Source organism: Triturus cristatus, chromosome 8, assembly GCF_964204655.1.
Source record: "Triturus cristatus chromosome 8, aTriCri1.1, whole genome shotgun sequence".
Classification (NCBI taxonomy): Eukaryota; Metazoa; Chordata; class Amphibia; order Caudata; family Salamandridae; genus Triturus; species Triturus cristatus.
Genome location: NC_140591.1, coordinates 1,184,105,826 through 1,184,130,672, shown reverse-complemented (window position 1 = coordinate 1,184,130,672; position 24,847 = coordinate 1,184,105,826). Strand labels below are relative to the sequence as shown.

The 24,847-nt window shown below is 47.9% G+C and overlaps 1 protein-coding gene across 1 annotated transcript in view; it reads right to left on the bottom strand.

The window, feature by feature from the left end:
- LOC146805589 (E3 ubiquitin-protein ligase HERC2-like) overlaps nt 1–24,847 on the bottom strand; it is a 1,563,844-nt gene that overhangs the window by 1,164,969 nt on the left and 374,028 nt on the right. The window contains 3 exon segments of the mRNA XM_085622871.1: nt 20,603–20,754; nt 20,849–20,985; nt 21,105–21,278. Of these exon segments, the coding sequence (XP_085478997.1) occupies nt 20,603–20,754; nt 20,849–20,985; nt 21,105–21,278 (463 nt within the window).

Below are 24,847 nucleotides of genomic sequence, written 5' to 3'. Positions count from 1 at the left end.
AAGAATGTCAAGACCAGATTCAAGTCCCACTGAGGCATTACAAAAGGGACAGGAGGGAACGTGTGTGTAATGCCTTTGAAAAAGCGTGTAACCACAGGGGACTTGAAAAGAGAAGGCTGATCAGGAAGCCGCAAGAAGGCGGAGATGGCAGCAAGATAACCTTTCAGGGTGCCCAGGGCAGAGCCCTGCCGGGCCAGAGAAAGAAGAAAGAGGAGAACCTCAGAAAGAGGGGCGGAAAGGGGATCCACAGCCTTTGCTGTGCACCATGCCACAAATTTGTTCCACCGGCAGGCGTATACCGACTTTGTGGAGGGACGCCTGGCTGCCAGAATGATATCACAGACTTCAGGAGGCAAGTCAAATGGCATCAACTGCCGCCGCTCAATCTCCACGCATGGAGGTGGAGGCTGGACAGGTTCGGGTGGAGGACCGTCCCCTGCTGCTGCGACAGAAGATCCTCCCGAAGGGGCAGACGTATCGGGGGATCGGTCAACATACTGAGTAGCTCGGGATACCAGTATCTTCGTGCCCAATCCGGAGCCACCAAGATGACTTGGGCCCGGTCGTGCCTGATCTTCTTCAGCACTCTGGGCAGAAGTGGTATAGGCGGAAAGGCGTACAACAGACCGCAACTCCACTCGTGACGAAAAGCGTCGCCGAGCGAGTGCCGCCTTGGAAATTCCAACGCGCAGAACTGCTGACATTGCGCGTTCTCTTCGGTGGCGAATAGATCTAACCAAGGCTCTCCCCACTGCTGAAAGAGACCTTGCGCCACTTCGGAGTTCAGACGCCATTCGTGATCCATCATGCACCGGCGGCTGAGTTCGTCTGCTCTGGCGTTCAGAGAGCCCGCCAGATGTTGAACCACTAGGGTGACGCCCTGGTGTTCCAGCCATGTCCAGAGGCGCAGAGCCTCCTGACAAAGGGTCCACGACCCCACCCCGCCCCGTTTGTTGCAATACCACATGGCGGTGGTGTTGTCCGTGAACACCTGCACGACACTTCCCCTGACAGAGGGAAGGAAGGCTTTCAGTGCAAGCCGGATCGCTCTCAACTCCAACAGGTTGATGTGGAGACGAGACTCCGCCGGAGACCAGAGGCCTCTGATCTCCGCCTCTCCCATATGGCCACCCCATCCCAGGAGGGACGCATCCGTCACTACGACATGCTCCGGTTGGGGAAGGGAGAGGCTCTTGCCCTTGACCCACTCGCGGTCCGTGAGCCACCACTGCAACTGCTGTGCAGTGCCCTCCGAGATCAAGACATGGTCGGACAGGTTGCCGTGATGCTGGGCCCACTGAAACTTCAGGTCCCACTGCAGAGCCCGCATGCGCCGCCTGGCGTGATGCACTAGTAGGATGCAGGAGGCCATCAGCCCCAGAAGCCGCAACACTAGCCTGACCGAAACCCGGGATAGAGGCCGAAAGATGGGAATCAGGGCCTGTATATCCCGGACCCGCTGTTCCGGTGGATGGACCCGGAACTGCGCCGAATCGAGAACCGCTCCGATGAAGAGGAGCTTCTGAGAGGGACTCAGGTGTGACTTCGGCACGCTGATGGAAAACCCCAGCAAATGCAGGAGATCCGCCGTAGTCTGGAGGTGGGAGACGACTGCCTGGGGCGAGCCCGCCTTCAACAACCAGTCGTCGAGATAGGGGAAGACTGGAACCCCCGATCTGCGCAGATGAGCTGCGACCACCGCCATCACTTTCGTGAACACCCGAGGGGCACTGGTGAGGCCAAAGGGGAGCACGGTAAACTGAAAGTGCTCTTGGCCCACCGTGAACCGCAGGTAACGCCGGTGGGCCGGCAGGACGGGGATATGGAAATATGCGTCCTGCAAGTCCAACGCTACCATCCAGTCTCCAGGGTCTAGGGCAGCTAAAACCTGAGCCAACGTTAGCATCTTGAACCTTTCCTTTCGGAGGAAGGCATTGACGTTCCGGAGGTCCAAGATAGGGCGTAGGCCCCCCTTGCCCTTCTTGGGAACCAGAAAGTAGTGGGAATAACAACCACGACCTACTTCTGGACTTGGAACGCGCTCGACGGCCCCCTTGGCCAAGAGAGCCGAAACTTCCTCGCGGAGAAGATTCAAATGATCCCCCGAGATACGGTGGTGCTGCGGTGGCATGGCTGGAGGGGACGTCTCGCAGGGGAGGGAGTAGCCCCTTCGGACGATTTGCAGCACCCACCTGTCCGATGTTATGGACCGCCAGTGGAGCAGGTGATGGCGAACTCTGCCGCCCACTGGCGTGGTATGGGCCTGAAAGCTCGGACTAGGAGGGCTTTGAGGCGGATGCTGCCGGGGTGGAAGTGGGCTGACCACGTCGGCCTCCATTTCCGCCACGGCGGAAACCACGTCCGCGACCGCGCGCAGGTTGGTTCTGCGGCTGGTGGCTTTGCGGACGTGAGGAGGCGCCCCTTCCTTGGCCACGAAAGGGGCGAAAAGCGGAGGTGTGCGCCCGCGGAGCCGAGAGGCCCAAGGACTTGGCCGTAGCCCGGGAGTCCTTAAAGCGGTTCAGCGCACTGTCCGCCTTCTCACCAAACAGGCGAGTGCCATCAAAGGGCATGTCCATGAGGGTGTTCTGGACATCCCCGGAAAATGACGTGGACCGCATCCAGGCGTGGCGGCGGAGCGCCACCGTGGTGGAAATCGCCCTACCCAGCGAGTCCGTGGTGTCAAGCCCACATCGTATGGCGTGCCGTGCTGCATCCCTCCCATCGGCCAAAGCCTGGTTAAGACGCGTCCGGACCTCCTCCGGACACAGGGGCAGCACGTCCTCCACCGTATCCCACAGGGAATGGGAATAACGGTCCAAGAGACAGGCGGTATTCAAGGACCGCAGGCCCAAACTAAGGGACGAGAACAGTTTCTTGCCAAACTGCTCGAGTCTCTTGGAATCCCGGTCCGGCGGAGCGGTCGGGAAGGAGGATTGGGAGGTAGAGGCCTGGATAACCAGACTCTCGGGGGTGGGGTGTTGGGACAGGAAACTGGGGTCGCCCGGAGCAGGGCGGTGGCGCCTGGCAACGTTCCTATCCACAGGAGGGACTGTGGAGGGCTTGGACCAGGTGCCCTGCAGAACGTCAGTGAGGGCCTCATTGAACGGCAGCAGAGGCTCAGTGGAGCTTGCTGAGGTTTGAAGCACCTCAGTGAGGATGTTAGTCCTCACAGCCACGGCAGGCAACTCGAGCCCAAGGGCCTCGGCCGCCTTGCGCAGCACCACAGAAAATGCTGCACCCTCCTCCGAAGCCACGGTCAGAGGAGAAGTGAATCCAGTGTCTGGCGAGGTGTCCAGCCCACTGGCCTCCCCCCAGTTCATCTGCCCAGTCCTGAGAAAGCTGTGACTGAACAGCCATAGGGTCCTCGAACCCCTCCCAGTCGCCCCCTTCTTCCGATTCCTGATAAACAGGAGAAACGATCGGAACCGGACTGTAGAGATGGTAGGACTCAAGCGGCGTCGGATGCGGCGTCGGTCGACGCCGTTGCGGCGCCGGGTCCGGAGGAGGGCTAAACTGGGGCGGTGTCGGCGCCAAAGGCGTCGGCGGCGCCGGAGGTGTAGGTGTGTGCGCCGGCGGCGCCGGTGGCGGCGTCGGTGGTTCAGTCGCCGGCGCCGGTGGAGGAGTGACTAGGTCAACCGGCGGCGACCGGGGCCCAGGCATGGGCCCCGCGGGGACCTGCGGCGTCGAGACCGGAGTCGTCGACGGCGCCGGGGCCGGAGCCGCCGGCAGGCGAGGTCGCCCAGTCGAGTCCGCGGGGCCCGAAGGCGCGACAGCGGGCGTCGACGGCGGGGCCAGGCTCCTCATGGCCGAGAGGAAGGCACTGATCTCCGCCGGCGCCGCGTCAGTCCCAGGGACCGGAAGGTATGGGGGCGGACGCGGCGCCTGCGGCTCCGTCGGAGCCGCGGGGGCGGAACCACCCTGACCCTCGGCCGAGTCGCGCGACCGGCGAGGGGAGTCCGAAGAGCGGTGTCGCCTCTTGGACTTCTTTGAGCGTTTGGACTTACCCGACGACTTGGAGCCGGACGATCGATGGCGTCGGCTAGGGCTCCGCGAGCGATCCTTGGACCTCCTCCCGGACCGGGATCGCGCACGACGCGGAGCCGAGTGGCGAAGCTCGAGAAGCTTGCGGGACCGCTCCCGCCTAGCCTTCGAAGTCAGGGCCTGGCAGTCGTTGCACGACTCCGCGTCGTGGTCGGGGCCTAAACAGTAGAGGCACCGGCGGTGGTGATCGGTCACCGACATCAGTCGATGGCAATCCTCGCAAGCCTTGAACCCAGGCATCCTACCGGCACCAGATGTCGACAGACAAGGATCAAAAATGATCAAAAAGATTTAGTCAAAAAAGACTAAAAGGGGTAGCTCTCCCGGATCTGCGCTTACTGGCGCGGAAAAAAGAAGAACTGACGTCAGCGCGCGAGGGCGGCGTCTAAGTACTCCGACGACGTCATCCCGGCGCACGACGCCGACGACGGACGCGGAGCCGCAGACGACGCCTAGCGACGCGCAAGGGGTATTGCTGACGAAATATCTTCCGGATCCAGTCTGACGCCTGGGGATATTCTAAGGTGAGGAATCTAACTAACGTGTTTCTTTCAGATATGATATCTAGTTTGGAAGTGGGTTTGCCGATATTGGCCCTCTGCACGTCGAATCTTTTATGCCAATGTGATATGTTTGTGTCTTGCCTGCTAAGGTGTATTCCTAAATGGTGCTATGTTCTTTGTTGCAACCAAAAATCAATAAAAATTGGTTATCAAAAAAAAAACTGATTTCAAGTGCGACTTGCCCTCTAGTGTTTTTTATATATATATTATGTATTTTGCAAAAGCAGTTTATATGTATATTACATTGTTTAGCCTCCTAGATGGGAGCTGATTTGGTATGAGAAAAAAAGGATATATATCTCTGTATACATCTCTGTATATATATATGTTTTTCATATATACTTTTTGTTATTTACAGGGTCCCCACTCATGGGTGGGAATATTCAGTGCTTATGACTATTGATGAGGTTCCCCTGGAAGAGAACGAACGTCAGCACACTAAGGTGGTGCCTATATAGAAGACGTGGACGTCACGACAACGAACTCGACGCCATATGAAGTCACACAGAGTCAACCGAAGCCACCTACAAGCGAGCAGGGGTACTGCTAAGAAAAATCTTCCGGATCCAGTCTGACGCCTGGACGTTCACAGGTAAGGAATCTGCGTCTAGAGGTTAGATCATCTTGTAAGAACACCTTGCCAAACAAAATATCTTTGGGTGATGTCAAAGGATGAAGAATGAAGTACAAATTATGGATACGCAGGAGGTTAATCAAATGGTTACACATGACGTCTGTGAAAAAAAAAATCCTCAGCCATTTTCATGATTGTTGCATGTTGATTTCATAAGCAAGGAATATGGCAAGTAAACTTCACTCTCGGGGGTAACTTGACCAGACTAGATAAGGAAAATGCTACTTACCAGTATGCATCTGTTCTTGGCATGTGGAGCTGTAGATCCACAAACTGTGCATAGATCGCCATCTGGTGTTGGGCCCGGATGTTTGCACTTTGTTGTTGTCCTGGAAAGTCTTTGGAAGTCACGGGATAGGTGGCTCCTCCTTTGGACAATAGTGCGCATGGGCATCGACTCCATCATCAGATAGTTTTTTTCGCCAAGAAGGGAAATGATGGAGTTTTGTAAGAAATAGAAATAGATGCCCATGTATGTTGTATCTAAATAAGATAATACTGGAACAGATAAAGGTAGCCGGGGAGGTGGGTGGGCGTGTGTGGATCTACAGCTCTACATGCCAAGAACAGATGCATACTGTTAAGTAGCATTTTCCGTTTGAGGCATATGAGCTGTAGATCACACACTGTGCATAGATTGCATAGCAGTACTCCTCCTTAGCGGTGACCATCAGTATCTGTTGCAGTAGATTGAGATAGTGTTTGGAGTACAGCTTGGCCCAGACTAGCTTGTTGTTTTGCCTGCACTTCTACACAATAGTGTTTTGTGAATGTGTGCGGTGTAGACCATGTAGCTGCTTTGCAGATGTCACCTAGGGGAATGTTCCCTAAAAATGCCATTGAAGCCCCAATTTTTCGGGTAGAGTGGGCTCTAGGGGGAATAGATAGTATACGCTTTGCTTTGTCATAGCAGATTTGTATACATTTGACAATCCACCTTGCAATGCCAGATTTTGATATGGGATTGCCTTGATGTGGTGGTGAGAAGGATACAAAAAGTTGTTTTGTTTTACGAAAGGGTTTTGTTCGGTCTATATGGTAAAGGAGTGCTCTCTTTACGTCCAGTGTATGAAGAGCTCTTTCTGCTACTGTTTGTGGTTGCGAGAAGAAAACTGGCAACTCAACAGATTGGTTCAGATGGAAGGGAGAAATAACTTTAGGAAGGAATTTGGGATTTGTTCTGAGAACCACTTTGTTATGATGGAGTTGTAAAAATGGTTCATGAATGGTTAGTGCCTGTAGCTCACTGACTCTTCTAAGAGATGTAATGGCCACAAGGAAAGCGACTTTCCATGTGAGGAATTGTAGCTCGCATTTATGCAGAGGTTCGAATGGAGGACCCATTAATCTTGTGAGGACTACGTTTAGATTCCACACTGGGGAAGGAGGTACACTGGGAGGAATTATTCTTTTGAGGCCTTCCATGAATGCCTTACTGGCGGGCACCCTGAACAGTGACAGGTGCGGTCTATTTTGTAGGTAAGCTGCAATGGCATGTATGCTAGATTACATTTCTGAAGATGCAGTAGATAACATATGACGTGCTGAGTGGAGGCATCTAGAGGGTTGATGTTATTATTGTTATAGAATTTTGACAAATCTTTTCCACTTAGCTGCATAGCAGGCTCTAGGGGTGGGGCGCCTAGCCTCCTTGATAACGTTCATGCAATCAGGGGGAAGATTGAGATAACCAAACTCTAGGACTTCAGGAGCCAGATCGCCAGGTTGAGCTGTGCTGGATCTGGGTGTCTGATCTCTCCATGGTTCTGTGTTAAGAGCAGTGGGGAGAGGCGTAGTTTTTGGTGCGGGACTACTGATAGTTCCAGCAATGTTGTGTACCAGGGTTGTCTGGCCCACGTTGGAGGAACTAGGACGAGTGTGAGCGACTGCTGTTGCAGCTTGAGCACCACTAATGGAATGAATGGGAGTGGCGGAAAAGCGTACGCAAATCTGCCTGACCAATTCATCCATATCGCATTGCCTTTGGACAATGGGTGTGGATATCTGGCGGCGAAGCTTGGGAATTTCGTGTTGTAATGTGTGGTGAAGAGATCTATGTCTGGCTGCCCCCACGTTTGGAAGAACGGTTGGAGAACCTGTGGATGAAGTTCCCACTCGTGAATCTGTTGTGTCTGTCGACTTAACAGATCTGCCATGTGATTTTGAATTCCTGGGAGATGTTGAGCTAACAGGGAAATGTTCTGAGGAATGTCCCATCTCCATATGCTCTGTGCTAATTGAGAGAGCTGGATAGAGTGCGTCCCCCCTTGTTTTTGTAAATAGTACATTGCTGTCATATTGTCCGTGCGGACTAAGACAGCTTTGCCGGTTATGTGTTTCTGGAATGATTTTAGTGCCAGAAAGATTGCTAGCAACTCCAAGTGGTTGATGTGGAGTAGTCTTTGCTGAGGTGTCCATGTGCCCTGTATGGTGTGAGGAAGTAGGTGAGCTCCCCAGTCGGTGAGCGATGCACTGCTGTTAGCACAGTCTGTGGAACTGGCTCTATGAACGGTCTCCCTTTGGAAAGGTTTTGGGTGTTCCACCACTGCAGAGAGCGATGTGTGCGGACGTCCACCAACACCAGATCTGTCCGCTAACCTGGAGTTTGCTTCCACTGACGTGCTAAGCATTCCTGTAAAGGGCGCATCTGGAGTCTTGCATGAGGTACGGTGAATATGCAAGAGGCCATTATCCCTATTAGTTGCATGAACACTGGAGCTGGAAGTGAGTGTTGCAGTTGGAATCTTGCTATAAGAGCTTGCATGCTTGCAATCCTGGCTGGACCGGGATATGCAAGGCTTTTTGAGGTGTCTATTGTGGCACCCAGATATTGTTGGATGTGGGATGGTTGGAGGTGAGACTTTGCAAGGTTTATGGTAAACCCCAAGTCGTGAAGTAGTTGTATTGTGGCGTGTGTGTGATTTACACACTGGATATGTGACTTGGCTTTTATGAGCCAGTCGTCCAAATATGGGAAGACGTGAATCTGTTGTCTTCTTAAGTGGGCTACCACCACTGCCAGACATTTTGTGAAGACCCTGGGTGCTGTAGTGACTCCGAACGCGAGGACCTTGAACTGGTAATGCTGGCCGTCTACCACAAACCAAAGGTATTTCCTGTGAGCAGGGTGAATGGGAATGTGGAAGTAGGCGTCCTTGAGATCTAATGTGGCAAGGAAGTCGCCCTGTTTGATTAACGGGAGAACTTGCTGAAGAGTGACCATATGGAAATGGTCTCATTGTATGTAGAGGTTTAATAGTCTGAGGTCCAAGATGGGTCTCAGGGTTCTGTCCTTCTTTGGAATGAGGAAATACAGGGAGTAAACCCCTGTGTTTTGGTGGTGAAGGGGAACTGGTTCTATGTTTTTGTAGGAGGGAAAGTACCTCCTGTTTTAGAAGCGTTAAGTGATCTGTCGACATTGGACGCTGTCTGGGTGGAATGTGTGGGGGAGTTGAAGTGAGCTCCAGGCAATAACCGGATTGGATGATTTGTCTCACCCACCTGTCCGTGGTAATGTTGTTCCAGACAGGTAGGAACTGTAGCAATCTTCCCCCGACCGTAGTAGAGTGGTCCGGGGGGAGTGGCGGGAACTCATTATTTAGGGGTGGAGGCGGTACGAGTGTTGGTAGTTTTGCCTCCACCCTTATTGTTATTGCCCCTGTAGCCTCCTCTGTAATAGCCTCTGTTAGATGAGGTCTGTGTTGGACTCTTGTACGAAGTGGAGCGGGTTTCGGTAGAAAAACCTCTGAGGCGAGCGACAAAAAGAACTTCTGGGAGCTTGCGATTGCAAGGCTCCCATTGATTTGGCAGTGTTGGTGTCCTTTTTCATCTTTTCTAAAGATGAATCTACATTGGGTCCAAAAGGTGTTGTTGATCAAATGGTTGGTTTAATATAGTAGTTTGGACCTCCGGCTTGAAGCCGGAAATGCGTAGCCATGCATGTCTGCGTAAAAGGACGCTGGTGTGAATAGCCCGGGATGCTGTGTCTGCAGCATCGAGAGCACAACAAATGGAGGTATTTGTTATGACCTTGCCTTCCTGGATGAGATCATTAGCTCGTGTCTTGTATTGATCTGGAAGGTGTTGTAGTAGGGTCTCTAGCTCGTCGTAGTGTGCCCTATCATATCTTGAGAGTAAAGCCTGTGGTGCTGGCAATCCTCCACATGTTAGCTGCTTGGGACGCTGTTCTTTTACCTGATGCGTCCAGCAGTTTTGATTCCTTATCAGGAGGTGGGGCATCTCCTGTAGTTTGCAAATTGGCCCTTTTCCTGGCGTTGGGAGACCACTAAGGAATCTAAGGGTATTTGCCATTTAATATAAACAGGGTCAGATGGGGCAGCTTTGCACTTTTTTTCTACGCTGGGGTTAATGACTCTGGCCCTTACAGGATCCTTAAACACTTCAGGAGCGTGTTTGATTACCCCTTTTAACATAGGGAGAATGGCACTGGACCTTTGGGATGGTTCGAAAGTGTTCATGAGGAAATCTTCCGCTATAGTGTCTCTATGTAGGTTTACCCTGTGATATTCTGCTGCCCTGTCTAAAAGTTGAGTGAACCCTATAGTGTCCTCAGGAGGGGGTGGCCTAGATGGGTAGAGGTCGTCTTGAGGTGTGTCTGGGACATCTGGTGTGTCATAATCCTCCCATGGATTTTTTGGGGCACCAGCAGGACTGGGTTCCCCTAAAGGGTGATCATCCCCCATGTCGTCAGAGGTGTCATCATCATCTGGAGGTGGAGAAGATGGTGAGAGAGGTGAATATGGGATAGGAGAGTGGTGTGGAGGGTGAGGAGGAGAAGGAATCCTTAAGGGAGAAGTAGCAAGGTCTCTCTTTTTCAAAGTAAGTGGAGCTGGTACAGGTTTGTCCATTTTCTGTTTCTTTGAAGGGCTAAGTAGGAGTTGACATGTTTTAGGGTCTTTTTGAAGTGTTTTCTGGGTTGGATCCGGGCGAAAAAGCTCCTCCACTGACGTGTGTTCTTTCGGTGCTGACTTTTTGGGTCCGATTGTGTGCGTGTCAGGGGTTTTGGAGTTGTTTTGTGCTCTTTAGGCCTGGAATTGGGAATTTTCTTCGATTCCGATAGTGGTTTTGATACGATTATTTTTTCCGTTCCGATGGTCTTCACGGATCCGTAGGTTTGTGCTCCGAAGGCTGAGAACCCAAGGTTTTTGGAGCCGGGTGTTTGCTCGGTTCTGAAGATTTTTTCGGAAGCCGGGGCGTCTGTGGATTCCGGCACCGAAGGCGTCGATGCGGAGGTAGGCGTTGGCGCGGAGGAAGGCATTGGTTTCTTTTTCGGTGCTGGGGATTGAGTTTCGGCACCGACGGCAGGCTGGCTCTATCCTCCATGGCCTGAAGGCTTTTGTATTGGCTTCTTTGCCGAGCCCGCAGGTGGGCCTTGAGAAGTTTTGTCCCGGTGTGCACGTAGGCCCGAAGGTGAAGGTGTGCCCGAAGCCTTTTTGGGAAGGGGGGGTGGGGAAGGGTCGATGTCAGTACTTACGACCCGCTGCCCCGGAGTGATGTCATCGACGTCGGCTTCGGAGGAGCTGACGGCGCTGTGTTGGACCTGCTCCGGTACATTGATGCCTTCCTGGAAGATGTCATCGGGAATTGAAGTCGATGATCGAGCCATTGTTCTTCGAGCTCGACGGTCCCGGATCGTCTTCTTGGAGCGGAAAGAGGCACAAGCTGGACAGTCTTTGGCCTTGTGCTCGGGTGAAAGGCAGAGGTTACACACCTCATGAAGATCTGCATGTGGAAACTTGGATCCACATTTAGGACACTTTTTAAAGGCAGTCATTTCCATGAGCTAAAGGCCCAATGGCGCAGGTAGGCCTAAAGGCCTGCATCGACGACCGGAATCGAATCTTTGAAGGTCTGGAGAGATGCGAGTCGAAGGGGAATGCGATCAAAACAATATCGAAGTAGGGGTAAGGATTTCGCGTCGAGAAGATGATCGGTAACGACACCAAACTGGAGCGTGATGAACACATCCAAGCCCGAAGGCGGAAAAGAACAATCTGACGATGGAGTCGATGCCCATGCGCACTATTGTCCAAAGGAGGAGCCACCTATCCCGTGACTTCCAATGACTTACCAGGACAACAACAAAGTGCAAACATCTGGGCCCAACACCAGATGGTGATCTATGCACAGTGTGTGATCTACAGCTCATATGCCTCAAACATTGATTTTAAGGATCATGATAAGCATATAGTCTGATTTTTAAGAAACAAGTTACTTACCTGTTATTAGAGTTCTCCAGTTCTCCACCGTAGGAATCTTCAATACATTCACATGGTTGAATCATTACCAGTCATCGACCTAGGAGCCCTTTGGTAGCCGTCAAAGAGCTGTACTCCTTAAACAAGGTCTAATGGGTCAAATATACTGCCATTTTAGTAAGTGTTCAGTCTTAGAGCAAAAAGACCCTTGTTGTGCGTTACAAAAAAGTGACATCCTACAGCCTTTCCATTCTTGCTCAATGTACCCCAGCAAAATGATCACTTAATTCACTTTACTTTCTCTGACGTTTTTTTAAGGAATTTGCCAGAAAATATAACCTGACATTTGACATCTATCTTTATAGGACAGCAAATGTTACAAGATAATTATAAAATGTATAGGCATCTTTATTTAATTCTTGGCCTTTCACGACCCACCAGAAATTGGCCCACCGACTGCCAGTGGGTCGCAACCCATAGTTTGGGAAACAATGCTGTAGATTAAACAAGTTAGCTCTATCAACAGTTTTCCAACATTGCTTTCTTTCATAGTCACATGCAACACACTCTGCTCCTTGAGTGAGGCTAACTCATGCTAGAAATCCTTCCCCACTGTGATACAAACTAAGAAGTATGATAGCCTCTGGAGAAGTGGCGTGCAGATTGCTTTCTTCTTACTGTCTGACATATCAGGTAAATACCTGTAAATGAACCTTACACTTTCATAAGTTAGGAAAGCAAATATGAAGCATATTTGTTTGTAATTCTGAAGTGTGGAGGAGGCCCTAGCCCCAGCACACACAAGGTGTTAAGGGCCCGCAGGGCCGCGCTGGTCGAGGCGAACATGTTGCTTCCCCAAGAGTCCAGCCAGCGGGCCTCACAGGACGGCGGAGACAACAGTGGCGACAGGGAGGGAAATGCAGTCTGCAAAAGGGGGCTGGCGGCTGAGGGGTTAAGGGAAAGACATGCCGGGTCACACGACGCCGGGAGGTGCCGGTGTAGAAGATGCTGAGGCACCGAGTCCCCTGAGGCAGGACGCCTCCAAGCCCCCGTCAAGGAAGAAAGGAGCGAACCTTCAAAGGGAAGCAAGATTTCCCTCCCACCAGAGCCCTGGTGGAGGACCTCCAATAGGTGGTCCGCCGGAAAGTGAGCCACCGGGTCACCCATGTGCAGAATGCCCACAGCCATGGACACCGCGTGAGCAAAGGCCGCACCCACTTCCGTAGGGCCCCGCGGTGGAGAAAGCTGCTCCTCTGTGGGTGATGGCTGCAAACTAAGGCGGCCGTCCCCGAGGTCAAGCGGGACGGGCAAGGGCCAGACCTGGAAGTCAGAAGGAGCCGAAGAATGAGGTACCCGCCACTCTTCCGACGAGCACCTTTGCCTCAGGAAGGGCGGGGAGCCGCCCTTCGACGCCGGTGAAAAAGACACCACATGGCGTGTGGAGACCAGTCTCCGGGGAAGACGACACCAAGATACAGCCCGCCTCCAGAGAAGGAGCGTCCTTAGACGAATCCGCGGTACGACCCCTGCGCGGAGCCGTAGAGTCCGCTGCCTGAGGTAGGACGTCGGCGCCAGCACCAGCCAACGTCCCCGGAAAAGGTACCTCCAAGTCACCCCGCACCGGGGACCGGAGCGGAGACCGGAGCAGAGCTGGAGTCGCACCGGCTCTGGGGCGGCGCCGGGGTGAAGCAGGCCTGACCCCCGCCGAGGCAGCCACCTGCGTGGGGAAACGAGACGGGCCTGGGGAGTGGCACGAAGCCCTCCGCAGCCCAGAATGAGGCGAAGATCGCTCGGCAACCCATGTTGCGGCGCCAGGGACGATTCAACCTCCGACTTGCCCTCCGACGAGGCAGACGCCTGTGGGGAGGGACGAGGAGGGTCCATTGACCACTGTGGCACTGCACGGTCCAGCTGTTGCCGGCATCACCTCAGCCTTAGACAGGACCACCTTGTCAAAGGACCGAGAGGGGCTCGGGGATGCGAACGGAGCCCCACCGACCTCCCGCGACACCACAAGGACCCCCGCAGGAGTTTGCGGCGTGGCAGAGACGCCGTGGCCTGAAGGAGGTGCCCCAGAGGAGCCGCACCCTAACAGTACCACATTCTCCAAGCCTGGATCCGAACCAGTCGGCGCCGGGGCCAGAGCCACCGGCGGCGCCGCAGAGGGCCCTGTGCAGAGGGAGGGATCTGCCGACGCCCCAGGAGGGGAAGGAAGAGGAAACGCCAGCAAGGCCTGCAAAGCCGCTGCGTATGTCTCCATTTGGACTCTCGACGCCCCAACACCGGGAAACGGGGGATAGGACGACAAGCGGGCCGCATCACCTGCAGAGAGGCCATGCCCCCGGTAGGCCAGAAACCAGCCCCCTGGGACAAACTGCGACACTTACCCACCGGGGAACGACGCTCATGTGACATCGGAGAAGGGCGAGGACGATGACCGCGGCCGTATCGGAATCCGTCCGCCGAAGTAGATTGAGGGGAGGACGTTGACCTGGAGAGACACGCCGAGAGAAGTTTCATCCGGCGCTCCCGCCGCGACTTCGGCTTCAACTGTTAGCACGCCGTACAATCAGTGGTGCCGTGAGCCTCCCCCAAACACCACATACAAATGAGGTGCGGGTCCGTCGCCGACATCAGATGCCCACAAGACGTGCAAGTCTTAAAGCCCGAAGGCATTCACACACTGTTCCATCCAAAGAAATTGGAAGAAAAAAGGGGCCCAAACAGACCCGTAGTAAGGATCGGATCCGCGTTGCACGCGGAAAAGGAAAAAAATGACGTAGGCGCACCGGGGCGGGTCTTATGTGACATCGCTGACGTCACATACGACACCTAGGCGGAGTCGCGTGATGTCGACCAGCCTTGACGCGGAGGGATGCTGTGGCAAAAAAGGTTTCCGGGTCCAGTCTCACGCCTGGGGATAGTTCTACCCGAAGGAATCTGCGGCTAGTAGTCTCTATCAGATAAGAAGGTTACTTATGGAGACTCGTTCAACGCAGCTGCACTGACCAAGACAGACTCTTTAAAGTAGGGTCCTGCAGGACCACAACAATGATTATACTATCCGATACAGCAGCGGGGTCGGAAGATCTTAACAGAAGTTTTGATGCCTAGTGTCTCGGACTCCTCATCACACAAAAATGCCATTAAGGTAGCAAGAAATGATATAATAGTCTTTGTAACTGACTTCTCTAGGATAACACTGGGAAACACCAATGACCCACATATTTGTCATCGTCCATAAATTCTCGTTGCTCCAGACTTGATATCTAATTCACACATTGCAGCTTTCGTTGAATTCTGAAACTTCCTGTGTTCTCAAACCAATTCCTCCATTCCACTGGCACAGGCCTCCATCTAATTGTTCTTGTATCCTAAGTCCACATCAGTGCCTCCATGCTAATCATATTAATTTCTATTTTCGCCAAACAGAGCTTCATCACAGATGCTTTTCTCCACATTTTCTTACAGTGGCTTCCAGAACGCCACCATTTGATTATCACCATTCTTCATTTTCGCAAAACCGAATGCCACTCCATCGTTTTACATGCACAACATAGTTGGCCTACTGAAACCTGAGCTTCTAACACACGGTAGTGATACCAGAGAAAGGGCTTAGCACCTGCAGCCGAAGCAAAGAACAGCCATGGGCCTGCCTCCTGGCAATCACCCCAGAAAAATGTCTTTTTTTTTTGTAAACAAATTTTATTCGTCAAAGACACATTCAGCGAAGCTCTGTGGCCCAGAGACTTCAACCAGAAAAATGTCTTTTATTAAAAGATGAATGCAGTAATTCTTTCGCAGAGACACTAGCATGCGTTTTCTTCTGCTCTTGATAGAAGCATATCTCCACAACTTGACAGCGGAAGATCTAATGATTAAACACACAGGAAAAATCAGGATATTGTTTGTTCCTCAGAAGTGCAAAAATGCACATCATAAGATATCTTTGACAATCTAACCTTCTAATTCTGCCATAGCAGTAAAAAAACACTGCATCAAAAAAAAAGAAAAAAGGCTGCTTTTGCTTATTATTTAAACAATTACCATTACACCGGTTAAGCTTGTACCTGTTATTTAACGCACTTAGAAACTGTAAAGCTGGATAATCATTTGCTGTATGAAACACAGGTTATAGGTATTACGCTGCCTTCTCTGGCAGACACAATGTGGCAGTTCAGAGAATATGGCTGGATAAGACAACCATGTTCTTGGCAGGCAAGGCAACAGGAAGCTCAGAAGCACTCTGCATTAGCTTCTGGAATCCATTTTACTGAACATCTGTAGTCATACAATGTATTCTTATTAACAGTATCCCCATGAAGATTTGACATTTACATTGACTTTGGAAATGCTAATAATCAATAAAAACCCTAAAGAATAAAGAAAAAAGCAATTAGGAGTGCAGATACAGGGGGCTGCTCTGCTGGTGGGGTCCTGGGACACAAACCTATGGCTATCTATGTTCCTCTGCTATGCAACGTGGACTGAACTATGAGCGTGAGTTGTTATGTCTATTTCTATTGATCCTTACAAATGCTGTGTTGTGCAGCTTCATTTGAAAAATGTTAAAATAAAGATAAAAAAATGTTTAAAGACTAAAGGATCAAATCTCTGGGTATAGACATCATGATATTACAATGTTTATTAACAAAATAATGCCGCCTCTGATCATTACAAAAGCTGGTGAAATTAGCAATCAGATCTTCTGGGAGTGACTTACACAACATGGAACATAATTGCATGGTGATCATCTTTTCTTGAAACTACTTTCTGCAGTTTTACATAATTCAGTGTTATCCTGGAGACAGTCATATATATTTTTTTCTGAATTGTAACTGAAGTAGATGGAAGAATGCTGGAATTTGAGAACTGACAAGTTGATGTTAAACAACAAAACTATAGGTTAATATTTAACTACTTCATGCTTTTAGTAATGCGATTCTTAAATCAATGTTATTGCCCTTTTTTTTTGGAAACTTTAAAATTCATTACTGCCAGCTTATGATAATAAAACTAAGATCCAAAATTAAACAGCTGGTGTTCGAGATAATCAGTACTGTGTCACTGAGTTTATAGTGTCACCATTAGATACAGAGACAAGAATATAACTGGCAGAGAAAGAGTGCTCTCATTCCTAAACACTTTTAGTGGAGATCTAATGTTTCAGATATTCAGGCATGGTGGCAGAGGGAGGGCATCTGGACTCTGTGGTTGACTGTAAGCAACCATAATTTACCATTAGACTTCAGATTAATAGGGCAGGAAATGCTGTGATAGACAAATCTAAAACTTTGGCGGCAGGAGCATTAAAACGAAAAAGCAAAAACATTATGCAGAGTATCCCTAGAGAAGGCTTTACGATAGAAAAGTAGCTTTTCCTTCTGATGGATAAGTCTTCCACATATTCACCAGTTCTTATCAAGAGCATAATTCCTTTTCTCAAGCAGTGCATCTAAGGTTAGACGCAACTTACAGCAGAAAATCATGAAGAACTTGATAGACAAAACAAAACTAGCATTATTTTTTACCTCCAACAGTAACATCCAATGAATGCATGTATAGAAGCTTTAACTTTATTGCTAGGTTCCTTCCTTGCTAGAGAATAACAAATCATGATAGACATTCAAGTGAGAATAGTACTTTTATGGTCTCATTATCTCTTTCTTCTCATCTGCAAAAACTCAAAACAGCTGGTCATCTAAACACTCTTTTGCAGTCTTAGCCACATGGAAGCTGAATGCCTGTCTAGGATGCAGCCTAAGCAAGCTCTCCTTATTTTTGAAGGATGGGGCAATGTAGGTTAGTATGGAAATAAAGCAGGCAGAGAAATGGGTTGTTCCAAGAGAAAAGACAACCATTTGGAGAAAAAATGCCTCACAAGTGTGCATTACCAACTTGAATTAAGTGTCTTGAAGTTTGCAGACTCTTCACATAAAAATGATGGCAATCATGAAAACCTTTTTCAAAGTCAACCTAAAAGAACAACTCTGCATTGGCTTGAACAGTAATGCCATATGTGGTATCAGAACAAAGTTAAGATCCCACTGGGAAATCACAATAGGCGAAGGATGGAAGACATGGCTTACTCATTTTAGAGAACCGATCAACAAAGGAAAATTAAACAATGATGGGTAATTCCGTAGGTCGAAAAAAACTGAGAGTAGCCAAATAGTCCTTGACAGTCCGCAAGATGAAATCTTGCTTGGCCAAACATAAAATCAATCTCAAAACTCCCTAACAGCTTGACACAGTGGGTTTGAAGAATACAGCATAACATGCTCTCAGAAACCTGCATTTACCAACTCTTTGGAAAGTTACGGTGCTGCTAGAATTATACTAGTCACTTTGGAGGGCAGATTTAAATAAACAGGGGCCCAATGTACCAATATGTGTTCGCAAACCAGCATGTGAAAATTGCACATGGACTGGTTTTCAGAAAGATGTCTCTACAAATGTCCTTGGGGATAAGTTTTGAATATTTGTACCAATGCTGGTGTTTTCACGGGTGCAACAGCAAGTGTCATCCTCATTCCATTGGCTTGGACTAGGAAGGTCTCTTACTGAAAGCTATTGGCACGTGTATTTGTCCTCTGATTTTGTTGCCTTGCAGAGAGATCTTCTCTTGCAGTAGATGTGCTAGGCCTGACACCAAAATCGTAAGGGCCTACATTTCCAATCTTGGAAAATAAAATTAGAAATATTCGCAAAATCAAAGGGTCTGTCGTCGCTAAATTATTTTTCAATGTATTAAACCCATTTTGTGAGTCGCAGCCTTTCATCTGATCATCAACAGTGAAGAATACCTCTGGCAATGCCTTCTAGCTATTCCTTAACATCAATGTGTTCCTCAATTAAGGCCTCCTTCAACCGTCAATACAAATCCTCCTCCACCTGAAAACCCACCATAGACCCAAATGTTGTGGCTAACTACCAACCAATCACATTAACCAATACTAGAGTAGGATCACTGCAAAGTAAAAAAATATATATATCAGCCTTTTGCAAAATTGTCGCTCAGACCCAATGCAGCACAGATACATTCATCATCCAAGAAGACTACGCTGTTCAATCAACTGACTACTGTGACCCATGTTGTATCGTTCTGATGGATTTACAGTCTGACACAGTAGATCACAAAAACACTTCAACAATGAGCACTGATGGAATTGTCCTTCAGTGGTTTTCATCCTAACTGAATCACATGGAGCCCACATGACTAACAAGGGCATCAAGATTTATCAGTGTGCAAATGAAACCAAACTTAAACTAAAATCGCACAAAACACAAAATAACCTGGCTCAAGCGCTGCCTTTCCACCATCCAGACTTGGATACCAGTTGCGAATGAAGATCAAACCAATGAACAGAGTAAAAGTTATCATCTGTGTCAACAAAATAAAACTGGGAAGGAATGGCTCTGAGCAATGAACCTTGATGGCTACATCAGTAATGGGTTAACTGTGTCAACTTCATAAGCTTAGACTTCAGCTCCACTGTTTCTGAACAAATATTCAAAAATAGACAGAAATCATCAGTGGCCAACTCACTGTTTTCAGTAGAATAAAAAAGAAATATTTTCCCCCTGAAACAAACTTCAGTCCAGCTGGAGAAATCCTGGTTGAGTCTCTACCCAACAGAGTCAACTCCCTACTCACTGCATTATAGAATTACTTATGACCACCCATCCTTACAGCTGCTGTCCAAATGAGGAAATGTGCCAGACTCTCACCTACCCTCAAAGAACCTAATTGGCTGCCTCGCCCTCCAAGTCTGTTGTGCCAACTACAAAGCAGTACACTGGAAGAATCCATCAAGGATCTCCTGTTTGCTTCTTAGCACCTTCAGAAGCAATATTCCCATGCACAAGACAAAATAAATGCAAAAAGAAAAAAGAGAAGCCACAAATCCTAGTCTTCTAATCCTCCAAGATCTAGAGTTTCTCCCGCACTTAGATCCAACCAACTATGTCAACCTTACCTTTCAGGAAGACATGGATACTCTCCTCTTCAAGCAACACCTCCTTCACATGTAATCCTCAGGACTACTTACCACACCTGTTAATCTTTGCTTCTCTCAACCACATCCCTTACCTCATCCCTAGTCTCTACTCCTCCCCAGTAAACCACATAATTACTTTAAAGGTAGACTAAACTTATATAAACCACCACATATGCATTCGAACACTTTGTTTACACACAAACGCATATCGTACAAACTCACATAATTGTCCAATTCTCCAATTTTCAAGATGGTGCAATACTTCACTACATGGATGGAGTTCAGCTCACCGTTCTGCTATATCACAGGCTAGTCTATCCATCAATATAAGGCAGGGGTGCCATCCACTGGGCTTGGAACCACTGATCCGAGAGGATCACTCTTAAATTAATACTAAAGCTAGCTTGGCTAATCAGCATCTAAATGGGTCCACTGAGCTACAGGAGTTAAGCCAGAAGGCTCCCCAATCAATTGCATTAGCATTTAGATCAATTTACTCAGTCACCTCCCTGTCAAGGGAATGTGTATACACGTAAGGGGATAAATAAATTAACATTTAAAAAATATATACTTTTAGAAAATTCTCACAAATACAAAGCTCAGACAGTGTGCAAGCTTGTAAGGGTGCATTAAAATGGTGCATAAAGACGATGCCCCCGACTCATCTTAAAATATATTTTAACTCCTTTGAGAGGGTAAATACCACACTGGGTTGAATTCATGTGTGTTGGCAAACCCTGTCGAGGCATATAGGAACCTGTGTGCTCGTGAAACACATTTTCTATGTGTACTTTCAATAAATGTGGTATTCCCCGTGCATACATACCATCAGGCCTAACCTGTGTTAGGCCATACTCATGTTTACCAGCGAGACCTCAATGAACAAAGAAGTCCATTACAGCATCACCATGTCACAACTCTGACAGAAAAACAAAAGTCTTACACAATAGAGGTGGGTATCAAACCCAAGGTTAGGAAACAAATTTGTGTTTTATCTGTAGCCATCTGTGCCCTTAGCAGTGTAACTTTCTTAACATTAGCATTATGGGTAGTAATTATTTCACAGAATTGAACTGCTTTCAATTTATATGCATTTCAAATTATTTACATCAGTGTAGTAGAAGACAGAAAATGAAAGAGACTTACCTAGTTCTTTAAATCTGCTGTTGGCCTCCAACAAGATGTTACGAATATTCTGAATAGCCCAGGCATACAGCTTCCCAAATGTCACTTCTAACAACATTCGATTAAATGGTGGAATTAAATCAACATCCTTCAAACAATCCGTAAGTGGTTCCCTAATATAATGATGAAGAATAAAACAAACAACTTACATCCGAGTAGAATAGACAGGTTTTACACATTTCTATAAACAATTTGAAATTAAATTACCCTAGATTGGCCCCTTCTGGGATAAGCCTCTGCCAGCCGCAGAACATTGCATATTGAACGGATGGAAGTAGGAAATTCTTGGTGGCCAGTTTCAAAATGGTGTCAATTCCTTCAAGTCGGACTTCTGCTCTTTCCAACTGCAGACAAATTAATTTAAATACCATGAAACTGAACCAACTCTTCACATTAACCTATCATTTTTCTTCAATAATTGCCATTTTTCAGGGAAAACCCCAATGGCCAGCCAGCAACTTACCTGTTTTAGTAAACATTTCCTCATCTTTTCTACATCTACTGGCTCTTCTTTCAGTGCAAATTCGACAATTGTGTTCAGTAGTGCAGATTGTGGATACAGGCCTTGCACATTTTGCTTTAACCACTTATATTTCTGAACGCCGGCAACAGTACTTAGAAGAGGCTGCCACTTGTCCTATTAAAGAAACCAACAATCAATTTCAGTTCCCTTGTAATATTTCAATAATAGATGAATCATATGCATACTTCTGCATGTACAAAGGGCAACCAAGCTTCACTCTGGAAGCTGCACAAAGTGTTTTGTGAAATACAATCATTACTGTTTGAATAAGCTAATGTGGGAGAAACAGCTTATTTCAAAGAAAATATTGGCAAATAAGACAGGAAAACAAACACTCTAGAAGGTGCAAGGTAATTTTTATCTCAAGATCGCAACAAGAGAACAAGGATCATTTTCTCTAATGAAAACAATTTTAAACTAGAAAAAGTAATGTCAGAGTCCTACTTGTCAAACACTGAGTGAAATCCATAGTGCAAAAAAGAAACCAAGAGGGTGTCTTTAGCACAGAATTCAATTGTGCAAAGAAATTACTTGTGGTAATGGGGTTTTTCTATCAATACCACCACATACTAATGTGACATTCTTTGCAAACGTTTAACCAGGTAAGCTGAAGAAGGTCTAACATTTGTTCACAAGTACCAAAGCCAGGTCGTTTCTTTTAAGATAACCAGTAACTACGTAAATTACTCCAATATGGATTCAGTATGTGTACAATTATTGCATGCAAATGCTGGCTTAAATCCGTGGCTTATGACTGGACGTTGCTAAAGTGCCTGTGTTGGGAGTGGGATAACAACTGTTTAAGCAAAATTATGTTCTCAAAGAACAATCAACTCCAACACTTATCTCACAAACTTGTAACATATTTTAAACAATAACCTACCAACACCAATACAGTACAAAAGGCACTTTACTGTAAGATAACTGCTTGCATTGTAAGATGGTAAATGCATTTTTAATTAACAAATTAGAGCAAAATTGGGAGGTATAAAACAATTACATGAAGAGGAGGCATAATACACTGGGACTCCCTGATGACACTCTGCCCCAGTTCTTAATCACCAAAAGAAAACTGTTTCCTGTTGAATAACATTTGGCATGCATAGACCTCAGCGACTGCTGCCTACCACCTCCTCTTGGGCAAATGAGAAAGCAGGTCATCGCAGTTAGCTTTTGCAGCCTAGCCAGGTTCTTACCCAGAGAGGATGTGCAGCAATATGATTCAGGGAGTATAACAGACTTCACCAGGTAGAGGGTTGCTGGGAGTTGTGTGGGAACACGATAAGGAAGGTACTCCCCAATGCCAGGCTAAACTGTACTTTCACAGATTTTCTACTGGATGCTCATATAGCTTCACTACCACCAATCATACAATTTGCCTTGCAGCACTTTCTTTGATCCCTGTGACATAAGTGCAACTATATGAATGCACACATCATGAAAATTACCATCTCCCTGCCTGAATACATCTTTATAAATGAGTTCTTCCAAGGCTCACCACAACAATCTTTCTTTGTAACATATTTTTACCGACGTCCTCAGTGTCTGAGCCCACTGGAGGTATTCCATGATTTTGACTGACATTCGACAGTCTGGTGTGTCCAAATGGCAGTACTGTGAAAGGAAAATGCTACTTACCAGTATGCATCTGTTTTTGGCATGTAGAGCTACAGAGTTGTACACTGTGCATAGATCGCCATCTGGTGTTGGGCTCAGATGCTTGCACTTTGTTGTTGTCTTGGAAGAATCTTTTGTAGTCACGATATAGGTGACTCCTCCCTTGGACGATAGTGCGCATGGGCATCGACTCCACCCTCAGACTGTTTTTGCCATGAAGGGAAATGATGGAGTCAGTAAGAATAAAGAGATGTCCATGTGAATGTATCTAATTAAGATAGTTCTGGAACGGATAAAAGGTTCCGGAGAGGCGGGTGGGTGTGTACAACTCTGCAGCTCTACATGCCAAGAACAGATGCATACTGGTAAGTAGCATTTTCCGTTCAAGGCATATGAGCTGCAGATTGTACACTGTGCATAGACTGTACAGCAGTGTCTCCCCTAGCGGTGGTCACCTGTATCTGTTGCAGTGGTTTGAAAAAGTGTTTGAAGAACAGCTTGGCCTACGGACGCCTGTTGCTTAGCCTGCCCATCAACACAATAGTGTTTGGTGAAGGTGTGTGGTGTAGACCATGTTGCTGCTTTACAGATGTCATCTAAGGAAATGTTCCCTAAGAATGCCATGGAAGCCCCTAGTTTGCGTGTTGAGTGCGTTATTGGGGGAATTGTTAATGTGAGTTTAGCTTTCTGTTAGCATATTTGGATGCATTTTACTATCCACCTAGCGATCCCAGCTTGGAGATGGGGTTATCTTTATGAGGTGGTGAGAAGGCTACAAACAGTTGTTTTGTCTTCCTAAACGGTTTAGTCCTGTCAATGTAATAGAGTAGGGCTCTTTTGACGTCCAGTGTGTGAAGAGCTCTCTCTGCTACAGAGTCTGGGTTTTGGAAAAATACCGGTAACTCAACTGATTGGTTAAGATGAAAAGCAGAGATTACTTTGGGAAGGAATTTTGGATTTGTTCTAAGAACCACCTTGTTACGATGTATTTGTAAGAATTGTTCATTAATGGTTAAAGCCTGGATCTCACTTACTCTCCTGAGAGAGGTAATTGCGACAAGGAAAGCTACTTTCCATGTGAGGAACTGTAGTTCACATTTGTGTAGAGGTTCAAATGGGGGACCAATGAGCCTGGTAAGAATAATGTTTAGATTCCACACCGGAGGGGGTGGCAGTCTGGGGGGAATTATCCTTTTAAGGCCCTCCATAAAGGCTTTAATTGCAGGTACTATAAATAGTGACAAGTGTCTGTTCTGTAAATAATCGGCAAGTGCCGGTAGGTGTAATCTTATGGATGAATATGCTAGATTACCTCTTTGTAAGTGTAGCAAATAGCAAATGATGTTCTGGATTGAAGCATCCAGCGGATCAATGTTATTGTTATTGCAGTAGATGACAAATCTTTTCCATTTTGCTGCAAGCTCTGGTAGTTAGGCGTCTGGCTTGTTTAATGATGTTCATACAGTCCGGTGGAAGGTTAAGGTAGCCGAACTCTAGGACTTCAGGAGCCAGATCGCTAGATTCAGTTGACCTGGATCGGGGTGCCTTATTTCTCCATGGCTCTGCGTTAGTAAAGTTGGGGAGAGACGTAGTTTTTGGTGTGGAACTACTGAAAGTTCCAGTAGTGGTGTGAACCACGGTTGCCGTGCCCATGTGGGAGCTACGAGGAACATCCTGAGAGACTGTTGTCTGAGCTTGCGTACTACTAGGGGAATTAGTGGGAGTGGCGGAAAAGCGTACGCAAATCTGCCTGACCAGTTCATCCATATCGCATTGCCTTTGGACAATGGGTGTGGAAACCTGGCGGCGAAGGTTGGGCATTTTGCATTTGCGTGTGTGGCGAACAGATCTATGTCTGGTTGACCCCACATTTGGAAAAATGGTTGAACTACTTGCGGATGAAGTTCCCATTCGTAAATCTGCTGTGTCTGTCGACTTAGCTGATCCGCAATCTGATTGTGAACTCCTGGAAGATGTTCTGCTAGAAGGTATATGTTTTGTGGAATGGCCCATCTCCAAATATTTTGTGCCAGCTGAGAAAGCTGCAAGGAATGTGTGCCTCCTTG